Raw genomic sequence first — 13,035 nt, 5'->3', positions numbered from 1 at the left:
CTTTCTCTAATACAAGGTTAAAAAGTAGTGGAGATAACGCATCAGCCTGTTTGAGTCCACTGTTGATTTCAAAGCTGTCAGACAGTTTATTATTTACACGTACTTTTGATACTCCACCCTCCATACATACTTTAGTCATCCGAATGAGTTTCTTTGGTATTAAGAACTCCGCCATGGCATTCCATACTTGGCTTCTTTCTACGCTATCATATGCCTGTCGAAAGTCTATGATGACTATACACCTTTATAACATTTATTCTAGTTGTTGATAGATGGAGCTATAATCGGAAAAATTATTTATCTATTATCTATACGACTATAATCTATAAATCTATGCAATCTATGCGACTATACAAATCAAAGAACAGGACTTTTTATAAATACAATAAACACTATTGATTTGTCTTTATACCAAATTGCAAATAGAAGGGATATAATGCAATAACCTTTTCATATTTGGCTGATTACGATTCTGACAACTGTCAGATTTAACTAAAATGTCATGCAATGATTCCCGTCAAAATTAAAAAATTAATGACGCACTGAAAGAAGGCTCTGTGAAGAACTGTACAGCTTCTACGGAAATATTTATGCATTACACATATTTGGCACAATGTTTCTACCATGGACGTATAAACACAGATGGACCCAGCAATAAGATACCTTGAACACATACTGTTTTGAAGCTTCGATAGAATGTGATGCTTCCTCAATGAGCATAAGCGTACTTGAATTTTTACTCGTGGGGATAATTATTCAGACGTTAGTAATTGGAAATAGTAATAATTTATAGAGGCCGGCGTAGCGAAGCGGTAGTGTGATAGGCTCGCGTGCCGGTGGTCCGGAGATCAAATCCTACCGCCGACAAGAACAACTAGACATTTTTAAAATGTTTATAGGCCCCAGGTCGACTCATCCTGAATAAAATGAGTACCTTGGGAAAAACCGAGGGTAATAATAGGCAGTTGAAGCGTAGCACTGGCCCTGTTACCTTCCTTGTATACCGTAGGCCCTAGATATAGCAGACTACCCTGCTATACTCCCAAAGCCACAGCGGTATAAAACGGGAGACTATTATATATTAATAATTTATAAAAACTTCAAAGAATTTAATTTAAAAAAAAAACAGAGTATAACTATTAACAATCACGTTTTTATAGAAAAATAAAATACAATTTTATTTGTTATTAAAATTAATACAATTTCAATAAGCTCAAGTTAATTTTTAATAGGTATCCAATAATGCTACGATTAAATAAATCAATTATAAAATATTTTGAAATCTTTATGTTTTCTCCTAAATTTGCTACCCAAATAGTTCTATCGTCAATATTATTTGGAAACTTACATAGAAAAATAAATGATTTTTTATTCATTTCACTAATTTATTTGAATCCATGAGAAATATCAAATTAAAAAGCTACTAAACAGATCTTTTTTAATCAGATGATGTCTACTTACAATTTAAAAATGTCTATGTCTCTATGTCAATGCACTAATATGAAGGAACCCAATGGTACGCCTATGAAAGATATATTTTAAAATATAAACAGACTTAAACAGTAAATAAACAGTACTCAGTACTTAGAAATAAAATGAGAGATCGGGATATAAATATTTCGTTTTTTTTTGCAAATGCAACACTTTAGCACCATTATTATGATATGCTTATTTCACTTTTCAAAAATATCACTCAAAATAGAGCCAAAATAGCGAAAAACAACAAACTTTTGACAATTTACAAGACGTTTGTAAGACAGAGAAATTTAAATACTGTTGCCATTTATAAATAGTTGTTGTCAGTGCTTCTACTTAATATTGGGACCGTGCAAGTTCGGCAAAGCGACACCTATTTCTACGCTCTGCAACTTTATTCGCACTTTTAATTATATTGGCCAATTATATTAGTCCTGGTTACTGAATAATTGTTAAGGCCATAGTCCAAGAAAATAATAAGAAGAAAAAATAAGATTCAGGTTATGTTATTAAAACGTAAACAATTGTATGTAGCAAATAAAATTAGTTATTAAAATGCAGTACTGCAAGCAAAATTCAATTAATCAAATTTACCTTTATATAATAATTGCATATCATATCAATATTGTGGAGCAACCAATATTTTTTCTTCTTCAATGACAGTAGATATGAAATGTACGTCAATTTGACAATTTCAATTGACAATATGAATTATTTAAGAAAATTGCATTAATTCTCCGCTATTCGCGTACGATCGTTTCTCAATTCTCTTCCAAGTACTTGCACACCGCGAATACAATAATTGGTTGATATCTATTATTCAGTGATATGAACACTTGATATTTTAATTACAATTCAATTTATGTAAATTAATATAACTGAAAAATTATTATTTTAGTTTGATAGCATCTGTAGAGTATAAAATATGCGATTTCCAATAAGCGATATACATTTCCAGCGATACGCGAATAAAAAATTTTAATAAAAAATCGTGACAACATGTGAAGGTGCTTAGATTGTGACCTATTCAAATAATTTTGGCTTCACAATTTTATGTAAATAACTGAGTCCATCTGTGTTTATACGTCCATGGTTTCTACCTATGTATAGTCAAATATAAAATTAAATGTCAACTTGACAGAAACTGAATGTCTGAACAAGAAATGGATTCCCCTAGAAAACAACGACCTCTATGAAGATATACTAGAGCACCAACGCAAGGCAAGATCAGCCCCTACCCAAAATCACAAACCAGGGATCAGATGTAACACCATACGAAGTTAAAAAGACACTTTCAGAAATGAAAAATAATAAATCCCTTGGCTAGGACGGAGTAGTTATCGAGACAATCAAACAAGGTGAAAATAAAATTATCCAGATTTTGACCAAACTTTTTACTGAATGCGTTTACCAAGGAAAAACTCCTTCTCAATGGAACAATGCAGTCATTGTTTTATTACACAAGAAAGGTGACATAACAGATCTGAAAAAACTACCGTCCTATCAGTCTGCTATCACACATATATAAACTTTTCACAAAAATTATCAAAAAAAGACTGGAGGCTAAGTTGACTTCTATCAGCCTAGAGAACAAGCTGGGTTTAGATCCGGATATAGCACTAAAGACCACTTATTGGTAATAAAAAAACTTGATAGAGAAGTCTGCAGAGTACAACAAACCATTGGCACTGACTACGAGAAAGCATTCGATTCCATACACCAGCAGAAAATGTTAAAAGCATTGACAGAATACCGAATAGACCATCGCTACACTAACATGATAAAATATATCTACCACAACGCAACGGCTAGTGTAAGACTATCTGATCAACAAACAGATAAATTCTTTTGGTGGCTAGACGCAAATAAATTCTGTATACAGCGAGGAGTACGGCAAGGAGACACGGTATGGATGATGCAATAATAATGTTGAAGAAGTTACATCACGCTTCCTTAGAAGTCGGACTAATAGTCTGGGCTGATTATCGGAGAATAGGCCATTTTTGGGAAAAGTTATTTACCAGCAATTTTATTGCTGGAATCGAATCGTATGATTGTATATATTAATAATATTGGTATGCAAAGTCCGCAGATAGTGTGCTACTTTTTTTATAAACAAAATGGCGCCAGAAAATCGTGTTTTTTTCAATTTTTGCTCTATAACTTCAAATATTAAGTTTACACCAAAAACATCCAAATAAAAATTCACCGCAATTAAATTCTGCATAGAGACGTGTTTTCCCCGATTCACTTCGACGAAAACTTTCCCCGGAAAAAGCGGGCTTTTCCAACAAAATCTTTAATTTTCAACTAAAATTTTAGATAAGTAATTGTTAATCGATAATTAAATAACTTGGTAATGTAAAAGCCCTTTTCGTATGGATTATAATTCCAGAAGCCGATGGAAATTAAATGAACAGTTTAGCAACAATTGAATTGTTAATTAAAAATTTACGGTCGCTATAATAACGACAATAATTATGATGCATAAGAATAACTATGATTTTTTCATAAAAAGACACTATACCAATCTAATGTACTTTACAGAATTGAAATTGGACTATTTAAGCGGCCTCAGGAATATTTTAAAATTATAAGGAATTTTTTGGCTTATAAACAAATAGAATATCTCGGGAAACATTAAATTAAATTAAATTGTAAAAACAATATTCGAAAAACAGCGGCAGGACGCTTCTTTCAAAAGAAAAAACGTTTAATTATGATGAGTAGTTCCTGAGATACAACCGGTCAAAGTTGACCGGAATTTACGGCAAAAATATAAACAATAGGATCATAATTTTCAAACAATCGCCTTTTTATTTTTGTCCTCTTTCTCCACACCAATTTTCATATCGATTCCCATTTCAGAGGCCAACGAGTAAAGTACTCCTCGCTTATCGTCTCTGCTAATAGTGTTTCATATAAAAACTAGTTAGTTAATGTGCTGTGTTTACCAACAAAAATGTTGAGGTTTACTGGTAAGGCGATTTTTAATTAACAGCAAATGTCGACAACCAATAAATTAGGCCAGTTCTTACTGGCCATACATATTTAATATTTTGGCATCCAGAATATTAAAATCAAATTATGGCATCAACATCATCTCAAACATCATCACAAACATCATCACAAACAGTACAACCCAGCTTCGCTGCAGTAACAAAAATCACACCAAAAAAACCTACAACAGCAATATCATGTCCCAGTAGAAGTTTCGCCATCGTTATGAACGCTCTTCCTGACGTCGTGCTATTTGATTACATCAAGGCAATCGGCGAAATTGTTACCCCTAAAGAAATAACCTTTGCTTCACGAATTTCTAACCAGCGTATATGCATATATCTTTCTTCCTTATCCATAGTGGATAATCTTCTGCAAAATTATCAGACCATTACTGTTAGAAATCAAACAGTATCTATTCGCAGACTTATTACACCTGCAAAGAGGCTACTACTGTCCAACGTGAGCCCTTCGATCCCGAATTCACTCATAGAGCAAGCACTTAAAGACGAACTTCGATTACAACTTGCTTCTCCTATCTCTTTTATCCGATGCGGCTCACCTGAGGACGAATACGCTCACATTTTCAGTTTTCGACGCTCTATCTATATTATACCGGATAAAGAAGACTTTGAATTAAATACCTCAATTTTAATATCGCATGAAAATACCAATAATAGAATCTTTATCACTTCGGATAAACTTGAATGTTTTTTATGTAAACAAGCTGGACACACTGCAGACTCCTGTCCTAACCCTCAAGAACTATCTACCAATCTTTCTCTAAATACAACTTCTAGCCTAATCCCATTTGAACCTCCTTCTAATATGTCTCCTCCTTCCTCCTCCTCAAAAGAAGAAATCAATAAAACTAATAACGACTTAATAATTCCAAATGAACAGTCCCTAATGTCAGTGTCCTTACCTTCAAATCCTTGCATCAAAAGAACTTATTCTACCGACCCAAGTCTCGAATCACCCACTTTATCGGTTACTAATAACCCCCCAGACTTAAACCCTATAAATGATCAATCTACCACAGCCTTTGCAACTCCTAAAACAGCTCCTAAAAAGAAATTAAAAACTGATGACAAAGAACTTGGTAAAATTACTCCCTCTGCTCAATCAACTATTGAACAATTAATTAGTGCTAATCCAGATAGATTTTCGTTGACAGCATTACAGCTAATTGCCTTCCTGGAAAATTCCTTTGGTAGCAGTGATCCTCTCAAAGAAGCTCATAACTTTACCACCAACATTAAGTCTCTTTTAGAAGACCTTACGCAAATATATCAAACTGTATCTGATAGATCGCTTAAAAATCGAATTACAAGATTATCAAAAAAGCTAAAGATCACATTAAATCCCGTAGACGCTGACGAAGTTGCAAGCCTTTCATCCAATAATTCATGTACCTCCAACACCAATGATACCGATCTTTTCTAAAAATAAAAAATATCTTTTCACTATTTTACAATGGAATTGCGACGGATATTATCCGCGCCTTGAACACATACAATATCTTACATCAATTTACCATCCAGATTTTATTTGTCTACAAGAGACTAATTTTACTACAAATAATATCCCTCACCCTAAATCCTTTGAAGGATACCACTTCATTAGGACGAACTGCATCAGAGCTAGTGGAGGTGCATCAATTTTTGCTTCCAGTGAAATCTACTCAACAATGCTTCCTTTAACAACGAATCTTGAGGCAATCGCCATAACTACATTTTGCCCTAGTAAGTTTACTATCTGCTTCATATATATTCCCCCAAACCATCCTTTAAAAGAGGAAGAGCTCCTAGACCTTATATTCCAGCTACCACAGCCGTTTATACTCACAGGAGACTTTAACGCACATAACAGTATGTGGGGTTCTAAATCTACATTTGGTCGTGGAAAAATAGTTGAAAATATCCTTAACTGCACAAACTCATGTCTTCTTAACACAGGATCTAATACTCACTTTAACATTTCCTCTGGATCATTCTCTGCTATTGACCTTAGTATTAGTGACCCTAAATCAGCACCTTTTCTATCCTGGCAAACAGCCGATGATCTCTTTGGCAGCAATCATTATCCTATAATAATTTCCAACAACTGTAGTAGAGCTGCATCTTCCAAAAGTTATTGGCGCTTAAACAAAGCTAACTGGTCAGAATATTCAAAATCTGTTGATACTCTCTTGCTCGCAAATGAACATCCGTTAACCAATGATGTTGACTACTTATTAACGTCAATATCAGAGACAATTCTCACGGCTGCTAAGATTCACATCGGCAAAACAACATTCTCTTCAGATCATAAGGCAGTTCCTTGGTGGAACTCTTCTTGTGAAGAGGCAATTCGTCTATCCAAAAAAAGCTCTAAACAAGTACCAAAAAAACAGAAGCCTTGAAAATTTAATAAATTACAAAAAATTTAAAGCCAAAGCCAAACACATAGTAAAAAAAAGCAAAAAATCATCCTGGCAGGATTATGTATCTTCCATTAATGAAAATTCCAATCCTAGCCAAATTTGGAAAAAAATACGACAAATTCAAGGTCACAAAACTAATAATAAAATTACTCGTTTAATTTCAAATGGTATAGAGATCACTTCACATGAACTTATTCCTAACATTTTTGCTAAACATTTCGAAGATAAATTCAGAAACAAAACTAATCATATTAATATGTCTCTTCGTGAAATAAATCCACACAGAAATAACCTGATATCTTCTGAACATAGCAGAACCCTTAATTCTCCTTTCACTATCCATGAGCTTATATCTGCTTTAGCTAATAGCAGAAACACTGCAGCTGGGCCCGATGATATTCCTTATGCATTTCTAAAGCACTTGTCTAATTATGCTCTTAAAAAACTCCTAACTTTATATAATCTAATCTGGAGCTCACATAAATTTCCATCCCAATGGAGCAAGTCTATTGTAATACCTATACTGAAGCCAAATCAGCCAACTAGTTTTCCACAATCATACAGACCTATCTCCCTTACATGCACTATGTGCAAATTAATGGAAAAAATGATCAACAAACGACTGCTATGGTATTTTGAAAAATACAAGATCATTCCACAGGAACAATCTGGCTACCAAAGACAGCGCTCCACAAGAGATAACCTTGCACTACTTCAAACCCATATATCTAACGCGATTAATAGTAAACAAGATCTGATAGCTACAATCTTCGACATAGAAGGCGCATTTGACACCATCTCAAGAAACGCAATTCTTGACAAACTTTTTCAATGTAACCTCACTGGCAACATATACGCTTTTATAAAAAACTTCCTAACATCTAGAACATTCAGGGTTTCTGCCAATAACTTCCTTTCTTCTCCACATATCCAATATGACGGAGTTCCTCAAGGTTCAGTTTTAAGCACATCTTTATTCATTCTTGCGATTAGCCAGTTATGTCACAATATCCCTCCACCTATCAAATGCTCATTATATGCCGATGACCTAATAATGTACTGCCAGGGTAAATCCAACGATACCACTAGTAAAATTCTGCAATCAGCAGTAAATGATCTACAAATCAAAGTTGCTTCCCTAGGACTTACTCTCTCCCATTATAAGTCCAAAGTTATTAAATTTAGTAGAAGAATAAATTCTTTTAACCCTGAAATCACCGTCAATAACTTTAAATTACCGGTCGTTGACAATTGCAAAATATTAGGGCTGATATTTGATTCAAGATTAACCTGGAAACAACACATTCAGGAAACTAAAGGAGCGTGCCTTAAAAGGTTAAATATAATTAAAACACTATCACATTATCATTGGGGTGCGGATGAAACTACGTTACTAAAAGTTTACAGATCACTAATCCGCTCCAAGCTTGACTATGGATGTTTCATCTATATGTCTGCATCTAAGTCAAACCTAAATTCACTAAATACAGTGCACACAACGGCTATCCGCTTATGTCTCGGAGCATTTCGTTCCAGTCCGGCAGAAAGTCTTTACTGTGAAGCTAATGAGCCTCCCCTATGGCTTAGACGGGAATACCAGCTTTCCTCCTATGCTGCTGCAATTTCTTCCAATCCCTCCAATCCAGTGTATCCTTTAATTACATCATTACATCAACCTCATAACAATGCTCCTTGTAACTTAATTATACATTCTTTTCCTCATCTTCTACAGCCGTTATTAAAAGATATAAATTTGTCTGAGACCAGAACTCTACCATTCTCCAATAATCCCTATTGGACCAACCTACTACCTCAGCATGATTTGTCCCTCACCAAATTTAACAAGGAAGATGTCAGTGTTAACACATTAAGAAATCTCTTCCTAGAACTCATAAACAAAAGTAAATATAACATAGTTCTTTACACTGACGCGTCAAAATCTGAAAGTGGAGCTGGATATTCTCTAACTACTCTTCAACAGCCTATCGAACACTGTAAAATTTCTCCTTGGTGTAGTATTCACACTGGCGAACTGCTAGCTATCTTGGGTGCTTTCAAACATGCTCAAAAATACCCAAACACACACATAGCCATATGTACTGATTCACTTTCATCTATACACTCCATCAATACTATAACCACCAACCATCCTCTTGTCCAAGATATTGATGACATTTATCAGCTTCTTATAAATCAAAATACAAAAGTCACTTTATTATGGGTACCATCCCATGTTGGCATTAGTGGTAACGAAAAAGCCGATTGCCTTGCCAAAAAAGCTGCATCATCGATGGATACCATACTTAATGTACAAACCTGCAATGATCTAAAGGCCAGACTGAAGAAGCAAACTCTATCCACCTGGCAAACTCACTGGAATAAAATTACTTCAGTGCTGCATGAAATTAAGCCCTCAGTGAACTTATTTACCTGCCCTAGTTTATCTCGGAAAAACATGGCAATCGTACGAAGACTGCGTATAGGACATACCCGTCTAACACATGGCTATTTGATGACATCATCTCCACTACCAAAATGTCAACACTGCAATACTACTCTCCGGATCAGACATATACTTAGTGACTGTCCTTTTTATGCCAAAGAACGCCAACAGCTTGATATTAGTCCTAACTTCAAAGATGTCCTCAACAGCACAGACCAAATCAACAAGGTTATCAAATTCCTCGAGAAGAATCAACTGTTAAACAAAATATAATTATTGTTAACTGATCTTTCTTTACTTATGTTATAATGTTAACTATATATTTATAATTTGTAATTCATAACATTACCATGTAAACTGCAACTCGTGCTAATGACCATAGATGTCACATGCACGTTAATTTAAATAAAAAAAAAAAAAAAAATTCATATCCTTAAAATACTCATAACATATATTATTATAATAAAAACTATCGATAATACGTGTGAAAATTGCCAAAAATAGCAAAATTCCAATCAAAAATTAGGTTGAAGAAAATGTAACCCTCAAAGTTCAAAATCGGTATACGTTAAAAAAATGCATTTTCTCGGCTTCCCATGGAGCAATTTCCTTCATTCTTTTTTTGTTCCCAAGTAACTCGAGTAGAGCCATCGAACTAACGCATTATTAAATGTCAGACTAGCTTTTGTTTTGTTATAATAATTTAATTTATTTATTATAACACAAAAGTTTAATTTGTTTAAATAAAAATTGTTTAAATAATTATACAGCTTTCAAATGAGAATATTTATGTTTTTAACTTTAAAAGGTACACTTGTAGTATGTTTATCTAAAAAAAGCCTACAACTGGAAAAAATATGTAGTTTTCTGTTCTTATAAATAAATTAACATATTATAACAAAACAAAAGCAAGTTTGACATTTAATAATGTGTTAGTTCGATGGCTCTACTCGAGTTATTATGGAAAAAAAAGAGTGAAGGAAATTGCTCCATGGGAAGCCGAGAAAATGCATTTTTTTAACGTATACCGATTTTGAACTTTGAGGGTTACATTTTCTCCAACCTAATTTTTGATTGGAATTTTGCCATTTTTGGCAATTTTCACACGTATTATCGATACTTTTTATTATAATAATATATGTTATGAGTATTTTAAAAATATGAAAATTGGTGTGGAGAAAGAGGACAAAAATAAAAAGGTGATGGTTTGAAAATTATGATCCTATTGTTTATATCTTTGCCGTAAATTCCGGTCAACTTTCACCGGTTGTATCTCAGGAACCACTCGTCATAATTAAACGTTTTTTCTTTTAAAAGAAGCGTCCTGCCGCTGTTTTTCGAATACCGTTTTCACAATTTAATTTAGTTTAATATTTCTCGAGATATTCTATTTGTTTATAAGCCAAAAAATTGTTTATAATTTAAAATATTCCTGAGGCCGCTTAAATAGTCCAATTTCAATTCTGTAAAGTACTTTAGATATGTATAGTGTCTTTTTATGTAAAAATCATAGTTATTCTTATGCATCATAATTATTGTCGTTATTATAGCGACCGTAAATTTTTAATTAACAATTTAATTGTTGCTAAACTGTTTATTCAATTTCCATCTGCTTCTGGAATTGTAATCCATACGAAAAGGGCTTTTACATTACCAAGTTATTTAATTGTTGATTAACAATTACCTATCTAAAGTTTTAGTTGAAAATTAAAGATTTTTTTGGGAAAACCCGCTTTTTCCGGGGAAAGTTTTCGTCGAAGTCAATCGGGGAAAACACGTCTCTATGCAGAATTTAATTGCGGAGAATTTTTATTTGGGTGTTTTTGGTGTAAAGTTAAAATCTTTGGAGTTACAGAGCAAAAATTGAAAAAAACACGATTTTCGGGCGCCATTTTGTTTATAAAAAAAGTAGCACACTATCTGCGGACTTTGCATACCTATATTATTAATACATACAATAATAAGATTCGATTCCAGCAATAAAATTGCTGGTAAATAACTTTTCCTTGTATTTTGCTAATTAGCCCAGAGTATAAAGATTAACATCAACAAGACGCAATTAATGACTAATCTGGTGCTAAAGCGTAATATTGTTGTTGATGGAATGGATATTGAGCAGACTGCATCTTATGAGTACTTGGGACATGAAATTCGGTTGGGAAGAAATAACTAGACGCGCGAGCTCCCACGTCGCATAGGATTAGCCTGGGCAGCGTTTGGTAAACTGAACTATGTACATATTTAAATTGGACTTGCCCATCTTTGACCAGTGTGTATTGAAAAGTACTCACTTATGGAGCGGAAACATTAACACTCACAAAAAAAATAGTGAATAAGATTCGCATAACTCAGAGGGCTATGGAGCGCTAGATGTTGGGTGTCTCCCTGAGGGACCGAATCCCAAACGAAGAAATACGTCGTAGAACAAAAACAACGAACGCCGTCGAAAGAATCGCCTCGTTCAAGTGGAGGCAACGAGAAGAAGCACTACGGAGCAGAGGACAACCACCAACCAAATGGGCTGACTATCTGAAGCGTATGGTCGTCAACTGAATGCAAGCCGCACAAAACGGAGGCAGATGGAAAAAGCTGAGAGAGAACTATGTCCAGTAGTGGATGCGTACGGGTTGATGATAATCAAATATGTAGTAACGGGAGTAAAATTCCCTTTACTACATATTTAAAAAAAAGAAGCACGACTCTTGACTGAAGTCCCGGGCGAAGACATCCAGCATATTTTTATTATTTATTGTAGGAATGATTTCAACTTAATAGGTATAAATGAAAATACATAAGTAAATGTTTACTGACTTTTTAGGCACCCGTTATGCCTTCACCGCAAACAATAACACCACCACAAGGCGCGCCTTTAAAACGACCCAGCGGTTCTAGACCAAGAGGTAGACCACCCCTGCAGAAGGCACCAGGTCAACCTCGGTACCAAAGGTCAAAAAGTCCGAGCGCTGCTGCTAATTTAAACAAGACCTACTCTTGGCAAAAGTCTCTCATGGATCAGACTTACGCCATCGAATACATAAAACACTATAAAGATGAACTAATTAAGCAGTATAGTAAGAATATGAGTATTCCTCAGCTGGCACAGTTAAGTCAAATACTGACTCAAGGTAAGGTTTATAATGTATTATTTAGTGATGATGATATTTGTTACATTAATAAAAAATTAATAGGACATTGTGTTGTAGTCTTAGCATACTTATTATTGTACCATAAAGTATTTTACTTTTCATATTTTTTTGTCTTCGTTCTGTTTTCTTATGAACTTTGGTTGATCTATTCCCTTAGATTTTGACACACAAAAGATGGCAGATTACTTGTGCCTAAATAAATATAAAACTAATCTTAGTTGCTATTCGCTGTGAGCCAATGAGTAGAGGGGATTTGACAGTTTTGGCCAGCGCTGCTGGTGGCAGTTTTGTGCATTGAATTTGAACAATTTTATCAGAAAAGTACAAGTTTCAAACCGCGAGAGAGCGCTACTGACGAAACTCACAGCCAATAAAAACAGAGGTAACCTCTAAATTTCACATAAACTTACTCTTGCGTAAGCAGTCATCCAGTCGCACGAATTTATATATTAAATATTAAAATTATAATGGATAAAATAAAAAAAACATAATTACTTTTACTATTAATTATGTGTATTCGTTCAGTATTCAGGTTACAATAATAT

The 13,035-nt window shown here is 34.1% G+C and overlaps 1 protein-coding gene across 5 annotated transcripts in view; it reads left to right on the top strand.

The window, feature by feature from the left end:
* The window catches only part of LOC114326725 (calcineurin-binding protein cabin-1), a 262,120-nt gene that overhangs the window by 179,902 nt on the left and 69,183 nt on the right, over positions 1-13,035 (top strand). For all 5 annotated transcript variants that reach the window (XM_050648086.1, XM_050648079.1, XM_050648068.1 and 2 more), the window contains exon 19: positions 12,163-12,469. In XM_050648086.1, the coding sequence (XP_050504043.1) occupies positions 12,163-12,469 (307 nt within the window). The remainder of the gene's footprint in view (positions 1-12,162; positions 12,470-13,035) is intronic.

Source organism: Diabrotica virgifera, chromosome 1 (genome assembly GCF_917563875.1).
Source record: "Diabrotica virgifera virgifera chromosome 1, PGI_DIABVI_V3a".
NCBI lineage: Eukaryota > Metazoa > Arthropoda > Insecta > Coleoptera > Chrysomelidae > Diabrotica > Diabrotica virgifera.
This window is presented reverse-complemented; position numbering and strand designations above follow the sequence as displayed.